Below are 18,445 nucleotides of genomic sequence, written 5' to 3'. Positions count from 1 at the left end.
GCAAGATTATATCAGAAGTCTACTTCAACAATTTGTACAATTTTAAATAAAAAAGAACAATTAATGGGGCTAGATGCAGCAAAAGGAGTCTCTACTTGTAGGGGCCACTATCCGACATCAATTCCTCTAACGTCGGCCACCGAGACCCCCTGAGGAAGAAGTGGTCCGGGAGACGCCTCGGGACACCAGTCCCCGGAATGCCGCCTCCCTCAGTCCCGGAGAGAACTCCGGGTTACCCAGAACCGGGCAAAGCGGGGACGCCTGCGCGGAAATGGAGGGGTGGGACAGAGCGCGACGAGTGGTCGCAATCGTAACGCCTATCGTGGGGTGGTCTCGGAGGCCTTGCGGCAGGTCCCCCCTGACCCACGGCAGCCCCTCCAGAGAGGCGACAGATTGTCCCCGTTCTAGTTGTACCCACAACTTGCCTTCACCGTGTCTCCACCAGTCAATCAGCCGGCCAAGATGGACCGCTGTATGATATTTAGCCACGTCAGGAAGTGCCAGGCCTCCCGAATGCTTAGGTAGCGTCAACTGGGCACGAGACAGCCTAGGCCTCCCGTGAGCCCATATGAATTTCACAAAAAGGCTGTGGGTTTGAGTGAAAAAGGAAGCTGGGATCCGCACAGGCAGTGCCTGCAACAGGTACAAGATCTTAGGGAGGATCGACATCTTAATTAAGTTGCAGCGTCCAAACCAGGAATGAAGACCAGTATTCCAAGTCTGCAGCAAGCCACGAATTTGGGTCAGGAGGGGAGGGAAGTTCAAGTCATACATTTTGGACAACTCCGAGGAGATCTGAGTCCCGAGGTATGTCAGGGCACCCCGAGTCCACTTGAAGGGCAACGCGGAGGACAAGTGCTCCAAGAGGGGGGCCGGGACACCCACCCCCAGAGCCTCGGACTTATGAAGGTTCACCCTCATGTTGGAACACAGACCGTACCGGTCCAATTCCTGCAATAGATTGGGTGCCGACACCGCCGGGTTCGTAATAGAAAAAAGCATGTCGTCGGCGTAGGCCGACACCTTACATTCCAAGTCCCCTATCTTAATTCCCGAAATGTCGGGATTGGCCCGTACCCTGCCCAGAAGCGGCTCCAGAGAGAGCGCAAACAGCAGCGGGGAGAGGGGGCACCCCTGCCGGGTCCCATTAGAAATGCGAAAAGGGCTAGAGAGCACCCCGTTACTCTTCACCTGGGCCCATGGGCAGGAGTAAATATGTCCTATCCAGGCCATCAACGTGTCCCCGAAGCCCATCGCCCTCAACGTGGAAAGCATGAACCGCCAGCTGACGCGGTCAAATGCTTTCTCCGCATCTGTGTTGAGTAGTACACAGGGTATGTTCGTCGACCGGGCCACGTGGATAAGGTTCAGGACTTTAGAGGTATTGTCCCTCGCCTCCCGAGAGGGAATGAAGCCCACCTGATCCAGATGGACCAAATGCGGCATATGACGGCTGAGGCGATTAGCCAAAATCTTTGTGAACACCTTCAGGTCTATATTAAGCAGGGAGATAGGCCTGTAGCTACTGCAGCTGGAAGGGTCCTTTCCATCCTTGGGAAGAACCAAGATATGAGCCCGAAGGGAGTCCGGCGGAAAAGAAGACTCCCCCTTGCCCAGTGAATTGAGCCAAGCCACCCAATGTGGACCAAGCACATCCATATAAGTGGAATAGTAAGGCAGGGTGAAGCCGTCAGGACCCGGGGCCTTCCCCGCCTGTAGAGCTCCCACCGCTGCCTGAAGTTCCAGCACGGTAATGGGGGCCTCCAGTTCTTCCCTAGCCTCAGCTCCCAGGGACGGAAGGTCCACTGAGGCCAGGTAGTCCTCCTCAGCGGACAGAGCTCCCCCATGTTGCGGGAGGTTGTATAGGGAGGCATAGAAGTTCCGGAATTCGTCCGCAATCTGTGTGGGCAACGTAGCCGTGCCCCCCGAGGGGGACGTAATACGGGGTACATAAGTCGCAAGCTTCTGTGCCTTGACCGAAGCCGCCAGCAGTCTTCCGCACTTATTCCCCTCCATGTAAAAGGCATGGCGGGCCCTCTGAAGGTCCGCTTTGGCCTTGGAAAACATAAGGTCCTGTACTTGACGGCGGAGCGCGAACAACTCCTGTTCTTCTGCTTTGTCCAAGTGTTTCTTGTGGGAAGTTTCCAACCTGTGGATCGCCTCTAGGAGGCGCAGTAATTGCTGAGACCTCTGCTTCTTGAGCCTCATGCTTCATAAACACCCCACGAATGACCGCTTTATGTGCCTCCCAGATGATCCCCCGATCGCAGTCCTCCGCAGTGTTAGTGCAGAAAAACTCATTAAGCTCCTTCAGGACGTCCGTCCGGACGTCTTCGTTGTTAAGAAGGGAGTCGCTCAGCCGCCAGAATCGCGTCCTACCCCGCGTCCCCTCGGAAAGTTTATACACAAGCGAAATCGGCGCATGGTCAGAAAAGGTCATCGTATCAATCGTGGATTTCAGCACCGCGTGAAGCTGCCCGTGCGGAATCAGGAAGTAGTCTATTCTGGAATACAGTCTGTGGGGTGGCGAGAAAAAAGAATAGTCCCGCTCCCCATTGTGCTGCATTCTCCACACGTCAATAAGTTGTGCATCGTGAAAAGCACGAAGAATCCGCTTTCGGGCGGCGTGGGTCACCGAGGAGCTGCCGGAAGAAGTATCCAACGCCGGGGACAACGGGACCTGAAGTCGCCACCCAAGATCAACTGTCCCATCTGAAAGGAGGCGAGTCGCTTGAGGACTCGGGCGACGAATACGTCCTGGCCGTCGTTCGGAGCATAGATGCTCGCGAGCGTCACCACGGTCTCTCCGATAGTACCCCGCAGAAACACAAAGCGACCGTTGGGGTCCATCAGGGAGTCCTGGCAAGTCCAAGGCACCCTGGCAGCCACTAGAATGGACACCCCCCGTGACTTGGCAGCAGCGTGCGTGGAATGATAGGAATAGGGGTAGAACCTATTAGTCAGTCTCTGAAGGCGGTCTGAACGAAAATGCGTCTCCTGGAGAAACGCGACATCCGCCCGCCGACGATGAAGGTCGTTAAGAAGAACCTTGCGCTTCTCCGGGATATTAAGCCCCTTGGCATTAAGGGAGACCACCGTGAGCTCGTCCATGGCGAGGGAAAAGGGAGGGATAACACAACAACAAAGAAACAAGGTGGGGGGGTGGGGTGGGGGGTCTAGAAAGGAGGGAGACTTGGTAGCAGGAAGGGTGACAGAAGAGGAGTGGAAAAGAAAGAAAATGGAAGCAAAAGGAGAAAAGGCACGAGGTATATACTACCCCTCGCTAACTAAAGGCAGCTAAGCCACCAGGCACTTGGAGACCATTAGGGGTACTCAAGCGCAGGCCTACGTGGGGAAGTGGGTAGATCAGGCACAGCTCGAGCCGCTGTCTCCGGCCCCCACCCAGCCCAACGCCCGGGGATAGCAGGGCGTTGGGCAGGAGAGCCAAGGGATTCGGGAGGGAAAGAGAAAACAAGGGCGCACTGGCATCAGCAGACGGCCACAGCGGGAGGAGCCCCAACTGGCCGCCCCATGCCGACAAATATCAATAACAGTAGCAAAAACATAAACTTAAACTCTAAGTGCAATGTGTAGCAGTACCCCCCAGGGGGGGAAACCCAGGCAGCCATCTCTCAGTGCCTATTGGGCAGGCCAACACAGTACCCCCATGAAAACGGGGTCACCCCCGTGAGCAGGGTCACACCCCCATTCCCGTCCCGCCCACCGCCCCGTACACCCCACACCGTGTGGCCACCCGGGTCTCCCCCCACCATCCATTAAGGCACAAGTCCACCAATCAGAAGTCCGTGGTAGTCCCCGGGAAACAGCAGTCATAGCCCCCCCCTCCCCCCCGCAAAGCACAGAAATACATAAACCCAGCTCCCGGCAGTGCCCGCCATCTCCCCCCACCCAACACCGCACACAATCAGCCATCCGTGATCAAAATTTCCCAACCCCCCCCCCCCACAAGCCACCACGATGTACCCCGAGCAGAGTGTTGTAGCATACGTCTGCCGGGCAGAACCCGGAATCCAGTCCACATACAGCTCCCCCACCCGCCGCCCCCCTCCCATTCCTCAAAGTCAGCAGCCAGAGTGGGCGGATGGGCCCCGGGGCCCCACGGGAGCCCCCCTTCAGGGGTCCCCAGTTGTAAATCCCGGAAACACACGTGGACTGGAGCGGGCAGCAACAGGGTAGTCCAAACGTTGGGACCGGGAATCTCCAGAGTCCCCGCAAGAGCCGGTCACCGGAACGTCCCTAGGCACGAAAGATGCCGTTAGTCCAGGGCAAGGGAAGCCTCAAGGGGGCGGGGGGGCTAGGGCAGGCGCTCGGGCCAGGCAGTCCATGGGGCATACGGAAGAGGGGTCAGCCAACGGTGCCAGCAGGGCAGCGGGCATCCTAGGCAGTCCGGACACCGTCATCAAGTGGGGGGAACGGAGGGGGAAGGGGAAGGAGCGGGGGGATCGATCAGCCACAGGGCTCACGGTACCTCAGATAGTGTAGTTCAGTCTTCCCTGGGAGCCTCAGATGCACTCGAACGCTGCCTCCGCTGCTGGCGCTGTGGTCGAGGGGCAAGAGGCGCATCTGGTCCGGTGGAGCTCCGGCCCCGACGGTCCGAGGGGTGCGGGAGGAGTACCAACCAGTCCGGGACCTGTACCGGCTGCGTCCCCAGGTAGGTGAAGAGGGCCGGCAAGTCCGAGGGGGATCGCAGTGTAAATGAGGAGTTCGTCTTCCGTACAGTCAACGCCAGAGGGTATCCCCAGCGGTAGGTGGCTCCCTCCCTGCGAGCCAAATCCAAGACGGGGCGAAGCAGCGCCCTGCGGTATAATGTGGCCTTGATCTGTGCTCCATCAAAGTCCACAGTGCGTGCCTCCCAGGCCTTCCGGATCACCAGTTCCCTGTGCGAGTAACGGTGGAAGCGGCACACAACGTCCCTCGGGCGGTCTGGGTCCGGCGACCGAGGACCCAAAGCCCGGTGGATCCGGTCGAACTCCAGGTTAGTGGGGAGAGAGTCACCCAAAAGAGTGCCAAGAATTGCCGTGACAGAGGCCGCCAAGTCTTCCAGGCCTGTAGCCTCAGGGATCCCTTTGAGGCGGACGTTGTTCCTCCTACTGCGGTTCTCCATGTGGAGTTGCATGGCCATGGTAGTGTCTCTGTACGCCGCCTGGGACCGTTCCACAGCCTGCAGGAGAGCATCCATAGCAGTCAGCGCCGCCTCTCCGGAGGACACCCTATCTGCCACCTGCTTTACCTTGCTCCGCACCTGCTGTACTTCACGCCGGTGCGCGGCCTCCAGGCGGCCGACAATAGTCTCAATATCCCGGGTGCTAGGCAGGGACCGTAGAATACTCCGCAGTTCCTCATCCATGCCCACTGACGGAGTGATGCCGGTCGGTAACGGGTGGAATGCCGCCGGGGTAGTTAACACCGTGTCTGTAGAGGATGCAGGAGAGGCCGCCATTGCGTTCCCGCCAGAAGGTCCAGGGCTCTCCACCGCCGCCATATTGCCTGCAGGAGAAGAGGGCTGGGAGGCCGCGAAAAAACGCTGGATCTCTCCCGAGGGTCGCGACCTATTCGATGTCCCTGCACTGCCAGGGGTCCCCTTAGTTCTCCTCTTTCTGGCCGTCCGCATATCTCTGCGCCAAGACTGATTTTAAGTCGGGCTGGGAAGGAAAGGCACGGAGCTCAGCGAAAAGACGTCTTCAGACGGCCATGTCCAGACCACGCCCCCCCCCCAGCAGGTTTTTAACTGCGATGAGACGGGGCTTTTTTGGAAGAAGATGCCAAAGAGGACCTACATTACAGCAGAAGAGAGTGCACTGCCCGGTCACAAGCCCATGAAAGACCGTCTTACCCTCTTGTTTTGTGCTAATGCAAGTGGGGATTTCAAAATCAAGCCCCTGCTCGTGTATCATTCTGAGAATCCTCGAGCCTTCAAGAAGTACAAGGTGCAGAAGAGCCAGTTAAATGTTATGTGGAGGTCCAACAGCAGGGCTTGGGTCACTCGTATCTTGTTCGTTGAGTGGATCAATGAGGTCTTCGGTCCTTCAGTGAAGAGATATCTCAGAGACACACAGAGGTGATCAAATACCACCAAAAGAAAGCTCTATTTGTGGGAAAAAAGGACACAAATTTTATTTAGATACAGCGTCGCACGACCACGCAATTGTCAGTTAAAGTAACACAGTGCCGTATCGCAAAAAATGGCCTGGTCATGAAGGGGTCTTTCAGACAGTGCAAAAACAATGTAATACACCAAGACGGTCTTGTGTCCAGGCAATAGTGATACTTGTTTAATATCTATACCTAATTAGCTGTTGAAAAGAAAGATACAAAGTAAATAATATTAAGGAAAAACTCAGTTCAACATAAAAGCAGTCCCAACGACGAATTCGCCACGGGATCACTTTTTTGGGCCGTGGGAGAGGTTCTGCTGCTTCCTGGTTGTTTTCCCCATTTACCAGAGCCGTCGGTAGCAGGAAAAAGGATCCAATCCTCTGTGTGGTTGGGCAGGAAGTCGAGTGAGGGCAAGATGGCCCCCCACTCAACTCTATGCCCTTTTAGGACTGGAGCAACCTCAAACGTTACTTCTGCCCTCCGGCCTAATGGCTAAGGGCTAATTTTATTTTTTGGGGGGGAAAAAATGACATTTTCTTTTTTTAATTATTGCTTTTAAGTGTAAATGTGAGATCTGAGGTCGTTTTGACCCCAGATCTTACATTAAAGAGGCCCTGTCCTGCTTATTTCTATTAATAGGAATATAAGTGAGCAAATGGACAGTGTAAAAATAAAAAATAAAAAGTAAAATAAATAGGAAAAAAAAATGTAAAGTGCCCCGTCCCTCCAAACTCGCGCGCACAAGCGAACGCATACGCAAGTCGCGCCCACATATGTATATATGTTCAAACCACAGTATTATAACAAAACGGATGCCTTCATGGATGTATGCAAGAAAATCAGGAGTCCTCCAATCCTAAAGGGAATATGAATAAAATAAACTAGAGAGCCCCAATCCAGACACCAAAGTGGCAAGATATGGGCTACTCCAAGTAAAGGAATAATGGATATGTTGAGGGGGACTCCTGATAGGTGAGCACAAAGTCACATATTCACAAAATATTTAACAAACCAAATATAAACTTTATTCAGTTGTTAAAAACCATTTAAAAGAGAAAGAATCATCATCTTGACATTTACAACATTTTCATAGTAGTCTCCACAACGGGACGGGTCTGACGCGTTTCGCCCTTAGGCGGGCTTTTTCAAAGACCACAATGAGCCCCAGGTAGACTATCACAAAGAAGAAACATATTATTAGTTTACACAAATATAAATACAAACATCTTTATGTGCATTTAATATGTATCACAGAGATGCTTCCACAGTTACATTTGATATATTCAAATATAATTTTATAATTACCATTATTGTGCTCACCACACTATAAATGATGTAAAGCACTGATGTTGGAAGGCCAGGAGATCCGATAGTTGATCACATATGTGACTCCATGCCCATCCACATAGGGCAGAGGCAGGAGGGGCAAAAAGCCCACGGATATCAAAAGCTGAAGCCAACCCGAAGGACGGAGACCTCCCGAGACCCCTATTGACCCATAAACTAGGTGATCAAACCAGGGGGGGAGGGAGAAATCCAACAAATATGGTCCCTATATCAACCTCCCGGTGTAGAAATCTCTAGAAAAAAATAAGCAACACAAAAGGACAATTAGCCCAAACACCTTCCCCTTATCTATGAAAGGGGGGGGAGGAGAGGGGGGGGGTTTCCCAGCCTCAGGGGAGGGGGGCCACACTCTAACCCACCCACATCCCACCAACATAATATTCCTCAAAGGTATTGGCATTTACTTTGACAAAGAAGGGGAAGGAAGCTCCATTAAACCGCATTAAATTGCTGTCCAAGTTATTTATAGTTGGCAGAGGGAGAGGTAGATTGTACTGCCCCGTGACGATAGGGGGATCCCAGGTAGCATAAGGGGGGGCCACCACAACTCCTTAAAAACAATATCGCCTCAAATGGAGGGACAAAAAAGGTTCCTCATACTGCTGTCTTACCTTACTGAATCGGCCGAGTCCGGACTCCAGAGTGCCTTCCCGCTACACGAGCGGAGGCCGCCAGTCCGTGACTCGGCCAAACAACATTCCCCCTATAAATGCGCCGGACTCCACCGGAAGCGGTTGCTACCACTTCCGGCTCGGGCGCTGACTGATGGCGTAAGCGCGCCGAGCGTGATGCAATCACGCACAGCGCGCCACCATCTTACACCGGCCAAAGGCCGGCCCGGAAGTGTACGGGGCGGACAGCCCCCTCCCACCTACCGGGCTTTGTGCCCGAACATCCCGCCCAGTGACAGGACAGCCACCAGCTCTCCACAATCCGTACACAACATGCAGGACCCCACGGTCCCTATCGGAACTAACATGGTCCTCCACATCACTGCAAAACTAAAAAAGAAACAAAAAAGGAAAACAATTAATAATCATACATATATACACCAGGTAATATATTGCAATCACCATTTGACACATATCATTTGATACCAATCCTAATTAAAACTCTGAATATATAATACAGAACACACCTCCCTAAAGCTGATACAGGAACTAAAACCCCTTATACATTGAGGTTCATACCTTGATTACACCCCAACACAGGAGTCCCCTGATTCCCAACCAGGTATAAGGTGGCCAAGAGGCACGCCATAGTGCAATCACAGGAGGGAGGAAGGCTCCAGGATCCAGGGGCATATATCACAATGACCACAAGAGTAGGTGCCTCGACGATGAGGCACATCCTCACTCTGTGCATTATCATAGTGGCTATGGACCATGGAATCCTTCAATGATTTAGATTTTCTGTACACTATCTCAGGGAATTCACGTACGTATTTAGAGATGGTTTTGTCCTCTGTGAGAAAGTGCCAGTTATGTGATACGATTTTCCGTACCGCAGCATGATGGCTATGGTAGGTGGTAATTAATTTCGTTGTTGCATCGTTTGCAGATTTCCTCTTATTGAAGTTAAAGATTAGTTCATCCCTAGATCTTAATTTGGCCCTGTTGTATGCTTTACGTAGGACATTTTTACTATACCCTCTGCATATCAACCTGCTCCTCAAAGCTTTTGCCTCCCTCTCAAAATCCGCCTCCTGGGCACAATTCCGTCTAAGGCGTAGATATTGGCCATAAGGGATACTCCTGACCAATGATTGGGGATGACTACTAGTGAAATGCAAAATAGTGTTTCCAGAGGTCTCCTTACGGTAAAGAGTCGTTCTGAGTACTCGGTCCTGATCTATAAATAACCGAGTATCCAAGAACGGAATGTTCTCTGTTGAGTGCTCCATGGTGAACTTCAGGTTGAATGAGTTTATGGCAAGCACATCCATAAACCCATGCAATTCCTGTAAAGTACCCGTCCAAATGACGAACACGTCATCAATATACCTGCGCCATAAAAGGATATGGCGCAGGTATATAGACAAGGCGTCATCGTGGAAAATAGATCTTTCCCATCCCCCCAGGTACAGGGTCGCGTATGACGGGGCACATGAAGTCCCCATCGCCACGCCCTGTACCTGGAGGTATGTAACACCCTTGAATGTAAATACATTGGAGCGCAAGATGTGATCCAACAACAAGATAACAAAATCAATCGTAGGCCACATTGAGTGGTCCTGCTCATATAAGAATGAGGACACCACTTCAATGCCTCTCCCATGAGGGATACTAGAGTACAGGGCCTCAATGTCAATCGCTACCAGGAATGCATGGGCGGGAACCACCACCCCCTCTACTACCCTGAGGAGTTCCAGCGTATCCTTCAAATATGAAGGCAAAATCTGGATTAGAGGTCTGAGATGACTGTCGATGTATTGACTAGCATGTTCTGTCTCAGAACCCACACCTGAAACGATTGGCCGCCCTGGCGGGTCCCCAAGGTTCTTGTGAACCTTGGGGAGCGCATAGAACGTAGGTGTAATCGGCCATTGAACTTTCAGAAATAGATATAAGTCATGATCAATTACATTCTGATGGTAGGCATCCAAAATTAGGGTATTATATCTCTCTGATAGGGTCTTCACAGTCTCAGAAGAGATCACTGAATACCAATCAGGGTTGGATAGGATCTTTTCACACATCCTATCGTATTGGGGGCTATCCATAACCACCACATTGCCCCCCTTGTCGGAGGGCTTGATGACAATATTCATGTTGGTGGTTAGGTTATGTAGGGCTTCTCTCTGGGGCCTGGTTAAATTGGAATGAAACGGCATCTCTTCAGGAAGATCCTCAATGTCCTTCATGGTTTGCTTGACGAATGCCCAAATTGAGGGACACGTCTGCAAGCCCGGGAACTTTTTAGACCGTGGTTTGAACTTAGTTGATCCAGCACGTGGAACGGGCTCATCCTCATCAGAAGAGGAGTCCAATTCCACAGTGGGACCATCCTGTCCACTTTCCTCCCATAACTGCATCAGAATTTTTAACACTTTGAAATCTTGCACCTTGAAATCCTTGTAGGGATTTTCATCCCCTCCGGACTCCCTGGTGCGCTCTTTATCATACAATTATTTGAACGTTAGGTTCCTAGCGAACAGGTGTAAATCCTTCACTAGATCAAACTTATTCAAACCACGTGCCGGGCAAAAGCTAAGTCCAAGTCTCAAAACTTCACACTCATATTGATCTAATTGATAAGAGGATATATTTATTATATCGAGGGAGCTGGAGTTCCTTGCTGCCTTATCATGTAGGTATCCAGAGTACCCAGTCTCTTCTCTAGGTCTGGTCCCACATTGGGCACCAGCAGGCCTAAAGGGACTGACTCAGAGGGCGAGGAGGTCTCTCCTTGTTTCGGAGGTAATGTTTTAGGGACCGCACCCAGATCACGGTGTGTCTTACTAGCATTACTGGGATTTCCTTTAAACATGGAGACATTATATTCCCCTTTTGGAGTATGATCATGTTCCACTCCTGCCTGTTTTCCTCTACCCGAGCCAGGACCCTGATTAGATATACCTCGTTTTTTGTTCTCATTTACCAGGGTATCATGGCCACCACTATTACCTCTCTTCCTCCCACGGCCTCTGTTACCCCCAGCTCCACCTCCTCCCCTCTGCCGTCTAGATGGAGAAAACTGCGAAGAGGCAGAGGAGGCCAATGAATATTCTGATTCAGACCTTGACAGTTCCGCCTGCCATTCTTGACGCCATGGGACTCTGCCTTTTCTCTGACCGCGATTTCGCTGCCATCGATAGGCATACCCCCCTGAGAAGGCCAATTTATCTTTCATGAACTTCGCGTCCTTTTTCTCAAGTAAATCCCGGTTATATTTCTCCAGATGTTGCATAAGGGCTAACTCCCTTTTTGCAAAATCTGGATGCTGCACAATGTTTTCATTCGTTAGGCGTAACTTATCGATCTCTCTATCTAGTTCGACTATTTCCAAGGTCTGCCTTGCCTTTAGGAGCTCCATTAAGCTGGCCGTACACTCTGTTAAACTGGCCTCCCATTGTTTCCTAAATGCTTCGTCTTGTACCTCAAAGGCCGGGAATACCTGTATGCGGAGACCGATCGGGTTGATCTTCTCTTATAAATATAGATCAAAATATCTAACGTGCCAGCTGATATTGGACTTTTTCTCCATCAACCTTGTTAGTTGTTGAAAGAATACCTCTAGTCCTATATGGGTCTGAGTGCTAGTTTTGTACGACTTCTCTATGGAGTCCATAAACTTGTCCCACTTATTCCCCCCATAGTAGGCCATGCTGTCACTAAATTTTGATCCAAGAGATCACCAGGTCAGCACCAGAACAGGTGAAAACACTTATCCAGACCAGGTTTGAAGTGAAGGGTTCACTTACTTCCAATATTTTGTATAGTATCCCAAAAGAACCCACCTTTTTCCTGGACTGATAACCTGCGATCGATTATCAGGTCACCCAAACAACAGAATCCCTAAGTTGAATGGAATCGACAAGGAGAAATGTCATCTATGGAGGTTAAATCAAAGGTCAGGTTTCCTCAAAGTAAGAGAAAGTGTGAAAACATAATATTCAGAGATTAGAAATTCCAACTTATACCAAAACATATCTAAGACACACAAGGTATAGTAACGATGCCAAAATCAATTTATCACCTTATTAACATCCAATAGGCTGATGTATGGGTACTTCACCCTCAATAAAGCATAGTATTATAACAAAACGGATGCCTTCATGGATGTATGCAAGAAAATAAGGAGTCCTCCAATCCTAAAGGGAATATGAATAAAATAAACTAGAGAGCCCCAATCCAGACACCAAAGTGGCAAGATATGGGCTACTCCAAGTAAAGGAATAATGGATATGTTGAGGGGGACTCCTGATAGGTGAGCACAAAGTCACATATTCACAAAATATTTAACAAACCAAATATAAACTTTATTAAATTGTTAAAAACCATTTAAAAGAGAAAGAATCATCATCTTGACATTTACAACATTTTCATAGTAGTCTCCACAACGGGACGGGTCAAGATGGCCCCCACTCAACTCTATGCCCTTTTAGGACTGGAGCAACCTCAAACGTCACTTCTGCCCTCCGGCCTAATGGCTAAGGGCTAATTTTATTTTTTGGGGGGAAAAAAATTACATTTTCTTTTTTTAATTATTGCTTTTAAGTGTAAATGTGAGATCTGAGGTCGTTTTGACCCCAGATCTTACATTAAAGAGGCCCTGTCCTGCTTATTTCTATTAATAGGAATATAAGTGAGCAAAGGGACAGTGTAAAAGTAAAAAGTAAAATAAATAGGAAAAAAAAAAATGTAAAGTGCCCCGTCCCTCCAAACTCGCTCACACAAGCGAACGCATACGCAAGACGCGCCCACATATGTAAATATGTTCAAACCACACATGTGAGGTACCGCCACGATCATTAGACCAAGAGCAATAGTTGTAGCACTAGACCTTCTCTGTAACTCGAAACTGCTAACCTGTAGACATTTTTAAAGCGTCGCCTATGGAGATTTTTAAGTACCAACGTTTGTCGCTATTCCAAGCGTGCTCAATTTTAGGTATCAATTTACTCGGTGTAACATTGTCTTTACCATTATAGAAAAATTTGTGCTAACTTTACTGTTTTCTTATTTTTTAATTAAAAAAGTGATTTTTTTCCCAAAAAAATGCGTTTGTAAGACCGCTGCACAAATACGGTATGACATAAAGTATTGCAACGATCTCCATCTCCATTTTACTCTCTAGGGTCTCTGCTAAAAAAAAAAATGTATAATGTTTCGGGGTTCTAAGTAATTTTCTAGCAAAAAATATTGATTTTAACTTGCAAACAACAAGTGTAAGACATAGGCCTGGTCCTTAAGTCATTTTGTAATTTAATATTGTTAACAATGATCATATAATTTCAGTCTGCAGAGCCTGTAATTTTCTAAAACTATCAAAGTATGAAATGCAATAGACATAACTGGAGACTATAGCTATTTTCTCAGAACAAAAAGTAGAAATCTGCAGCAATGTTTATTAAAGGATAAGTGCTCTTTTTTGACCCCTTCCCTTGACCTAAGCTAACCCACCCTCTGTCTCCACAGATGCATACTTAACTCGATCCAGCGATAGATCTGCTCTTTGTTTACATCCACTTCTGCAAGTCTTCACTGTCCTGGCCATGCCTGCTCATTGTAGCCCAATAGACTTCTTTGAGACTATTTATGATAATCTCTGGCCTTAGGACACAGGCACATAGAAGTCTATGGGACACTAATGCCTCGTTTCCACTGAGCGGAACGGTTCGGATCGGGACAGATCGGCAGGCTGATAATGGTCCGGTCTATTCAGTTGAGCGTTTCCACTGGAAGTCGGACCTCTAGGGTCCATGCGGGGCGTACACCAAATGCCTAGCGTTGCGGCGTGGCGTCACACTAGTGCGACAACAGACGTGACGCTACAACAACAACAACAACAATGGAGGTCATCCAGCAGCTCGTCTTTGCTCTACTTGGCTTTTGGTTCTTAGTAATCAAAATACATGCCACACAGTGTGAGAGAAGGTTACGAGCGGCAAAGCGAAACACAGCAGAAAAGAGAAGAAAACTTTTGGCTTGGGTCTTGAGTCAGGAGGAGAAGTACACCTTTGTGCGGCAAAGACAAAGACGGCAGCGTTATAGGGTAAGCAACATTATGCCAATTGTCATTTATTTCTACCCGTATTAAAAAGTAAAATAATACAGAATATGACAAAATCTAATATAAGATGGGAAGGATATACAGTACATATGTACTTAACAACATTCATGTTGCACACGTATGTAAACATGCACATTTGAAGTATTAAATCAAATGCATAACAAATCATTAGTAGTATAATGAGTATTTATGTATAAGGTGTAATACTTCAAATGTGCATGTTTACATACGTGTGCAACATGTATGTTGTTGAATACATAATGTACTGTATATCCTTCCCATCTTATATTAGATCTTTGCAGATTCTGTATTTTTTTATTTATGTATAAGGTGTAATACTTGCAATGTGTACTCATTGCTCACTTTTATACATGATGCTATCTGACCTTGTAAAATATAGTATGTTGTATTAATATGTTTTTATTATTTGTGATATGGTAACATCTGCGTTTTCTTCTTTTAAAGATGCTTCTCCTTTTGTCAAAGCAGCGCCGCCGACCAGTCATTTGGGCTCTCCCCCGTGCCAATGAGTGGTGGGATGTGACCGTCCCAGGATTCACACACACACAGTGGGTGCACAATTTCCAAATGTCGGAGGAAACCTTTTCATACCTTTGTGCAAGGCTACGTCCAGCGATGGAGAAGCAAAGCACAAACTTCCGAGCCAGTTTGCCAGTGAGGAAAAGAGTAGCCATTGCACTGTGGAAGCTGGCTACCAACAGTGAATACAGAAGTATAGGTCATCTTTTTGGTGTCAGTAAATCATCAGTGTGCCGTTGTGTGCAGGACTTCTGTAAGGCTGTCTGCACATTGCTAGCTCCTGAAATTGTTCATTTTCCAGACAGGGAAAAGCTTAAAGACATGGCTGACTACTTTGAAAACAGGTGGGGTCTTCCACAGTGTGTTGGTGCTATTGATGGGTCACACATACCAATAATAGCACCACAAGAATACCACACTGACTACTTCAACAGAAAGGGCTGGCATTCCATCATCCTCCAGGGAGTGGTGGATGGAAAAGGACTATTCTGGAGTGTGAATGTTGGAAAACCTGGGAGTTTGCATGATGCTCGGGTTCTACGATTGTCCACATTTTGGGATTGGGTTGGGCAGGGAGGGCTGTACCCTCTTTCCACTAAGAACATTTGGGGGGTGAATGTTGGCTATTATGTGCTCGGGGACTCTGCCTACCCTTTACAAAATTGGCTCCTGAAACCATTTCCTGACAATGGCCGCCTGACACCAGAACAACAAACCTACAACAAGAAAACATCCAGGGCACGGGTCGTAGTTGAAAATGCTTTTGGAAGACTTAAAGGTAGGTGGCGGTGTCTTATGAAGAGGAATGACAGTGACATTCAACTTGTCAAATCCATGGTGCTTACTTGCTGTGCTCTTCACAATCTTTGTGAAAGTCATGGAGAAGACTTCCACCAGGATTGGAATACGTCTGCAGAAGAGCCAGTAAGGGTAATAGCACAGGATATTGAAGATGAGTGCAATGAAATACGTCAGGCTCTGATGCGTCACCTCAACACCTAATTTTTTACCATGATTGTTTTAAAGTTTTAATAAAGTTTTACATTAATGAATCAGACACACCCAAAGTCTCTTATAAAATCTCTTTTATTCAGCAACAAAAATATTCTTTCTATATTTTCTTACAAGTAAGAATTCAAAAAAATAAAACATTTTTACAAAACAAAACTGAAAAATTACCAAAAAACAAAGGGTACAGGTCCTGTGCTGGCTGACAGGCACTATTGCCTTGGCGGTGGCCTGGGATCACGACTGGCTCCCAGCACTTGAACAAGCTGCCCTAGGACACCAAGGAAGGCCTGGTTGAAGGTAGACAACTGCTCCATCTGCTGCCGGGCAATCTCAGCCTCCTGGCGCATAGCTTCCTGGGCATCCTGACGCAGTGCCTGAAACCACCGCTCAGAAAGGGTCTCCATCCTTTCCTGTTGTCTTTCCTCTACTGCCCTCATATCATCAATAACTGTGCGCAGATCCAGCTGCAACCGTCTCCTTTCACCTGGAATATACAAAATACCAGAATATTGATTTAAGAAAATGCACAATTATAACTTTCACTCTGATCATAATGTCTTACCTGTGTGACGTGGTGCATTTGGCGTACTCTGTGGTAGGCTTGGTGTTGACACAATCGTACTGGTGCTGCTGAAAGATGTCGATGGACCATCGTCTGAAAAGTTAGAGGTATCATTGGAGAGTCCATCCACAGTATCTGAAAATGCACATATCAAGGGTTTTATACACAAACGAGAAGAAGACACAGTGTACTATCTTATGGCAGTTATCATCAGGTAGTAAACAATGGGATGCAGAGTGGGTAAAAAAATGAGATGCCTATACTCTTCTGTACAGGTATTTAAATAAAAAATAATGGAACTATATCAGTTTAAAGGCTAAGGTACAATGAGAGCATCAGAAATCTCCATTATCTTTTCTACAGTTGTCTTTTTTCTCAAAAATAGGGGCTGGTTTATACAGACAGTACATTTCCCTATCCATTCTGAGATTAACTTTACTTGCATGATAGCCTTTAATAGTATTTTTATGCATATTCAGCCCCCATTGATATTATCAAGCCCATACTAATTAAGCAAAACACCAGTCACGCATTTTTCATTAATTATACAAAACAGTGCAGCGCTACTCCCTACCATTTTCTTTCAGTCCACTGCACAAATACAATTACATTTTTGGTGCAGAGTTAATGGTTTTGTGCAGTTATTTTTTTTAAATGGTTAGCATAGGGAAAGCCAATGCCAAGCAGGAAAAAAAATAAAACTTACCAACAGGATCTATCATGGATTCGAGAAGTGCAGATGCAGATGAAGATGCAGAGTCCAGACCTCCTTCCCTGCCTTGGTTTGCTGGCCTATGCCCGTAAATGGCGTCCATGGCATCGTACCACTTCCAAGTACTTCGACTGTTTCCACTACAGCTGTTGGCATCCTTAATTTTTTTATATTGGCCTTTAAGCTTCTTAAGCTTTGCCCTACACTGACCCGACGTCCGTTCAAATCCCTCGGCTGCCATCCGCTGGGAAATATCTTTATACACCTTTTCATTCCTCACTGATCCATCAAGCTCACTCTGAATAACACTGTCCGCAATTATAGTAAGGAAAGTGGATAGTTCCTGAGTTGACCAGACCCTGCTGTTATTTGCAGGCATCCTTCTCCTATATCTGGACTGAGCTGCGCTTCCGTTTGACGACAGCAGTGACGTTTTCCTGTCCACCAATCAGTGGAATGTATCGTGTGACACCAGTAGCTCCGCCCTAACCGTACCGTACCATTTCCTATGGCCCTACATCTGAAGGAGGACCACGAATGGTGCGGTTTGGTTCGGTTGTATGGGCCACTTTCATAATGGAAACACCAAAAATAGCGTACCGTACCTAACCGATCCGAACCGTTCCGCTCAGTGGAAACGAGGCATAATGTGCAAACCGGGGCAGGACAGAGAAGACCTAAATGATTTGGATGTAAACAAACAGTGAAACTGGGGACATCCGATAGATTAGAATTTACATTTGTGGAGGGGGAGGGGGAGGGTGGGTTAGATTAGGGCAAAATGTATAAATGGGCTTTGTTTTAAGGTGCACTTGTCCACTAAAACCCATGCAATATACATTGATCATTAAGAAGGGATTTTTGTTCAAAGAAAGTGAAGTTACACCCTAAAAAATGATTGTTTGTTTCAGTAGATTTCCAGTGGATCTACTGATTATTTGCAATCTAGGCCCTAACTCTTTTAAACATCTTTCCAAAATTACCAAAATCTTTGTGCTGGTTGGAATATAATGAACCCCAAAGGCAAGATTCATATCTGTTGTAGCACTGCTAACAGCCTGAAGCTAATGGGGTTATAGTATTAGCTCTTGTGTATATTAGTAGAAGTGGCCAGAGTACCTAAAAACTTGCACTACAATCTACTCAGTTAGCCAAAAAATTGTACCACCCTGGAGGGGTGTTTTGTTTTCCGGCGCTCAAAATAGACGCTTGAGCCGAGAGCTTTGCTGGCTAAAGAGACTGCTAAAGAGACTGCAGGAGCGACAGCGAGCCCCATCCACAGCCCATTCACGGCCATCCAGCCTCACATCACCCCAGACACCCTCAGCCACCATGTCACAGAAGAGGAAAGATGAATATTGGCCCAAAAAGCTCACAGCTTTCTCCTTGAAGCCAGCACCGCAGGTCAGTCATGCCTAAGA

General features: G+C 47.8%; 1 protein-coding gene across 1 annotated transcript; it reads right to left on the bottom strand.

Moving 5' to 3' along the window:
• Nucleotides 1-15,959: 15,959 nt before the first annotated feature.
• On the bottom strand, nt 15,960-17,265 carry LOC309549261 (uncharacterized protein; the record flags this gene model as incomplete). Its single annotated transcript, XM_082249394.1, has 3 exons — nt 15,960-16,234; nt 16,313-16,447; nt 17,019-17,265. 3 exons carry the CDS (start codon nt 17,263-17,265, stop codon nt 15,960-15,962), a joined length of 657 nt encoding a protein of 218 aa, XP_082105520.1.
• Nucleotides 17,266-18,445: the final 1,180 nt, after the last annotated feature.

Source organism: Pelophylax lessonae (genome assembly GCF_965119305.1).
Source record: "Pelophylax lessonae genome assembly, chromosome: 1".
In the NCBI taxonomy this organism is placed as follows: Eukaryota; Metazoa; Chordata; class Amphibia; order Anura; family Ranidae; genus Pelophylax; species Pelophylax lessonae.
Note: the sequence above shows the minus strand (reverse complement) of the source record. Positions and strands in the feature narration are given on the sequence as shown.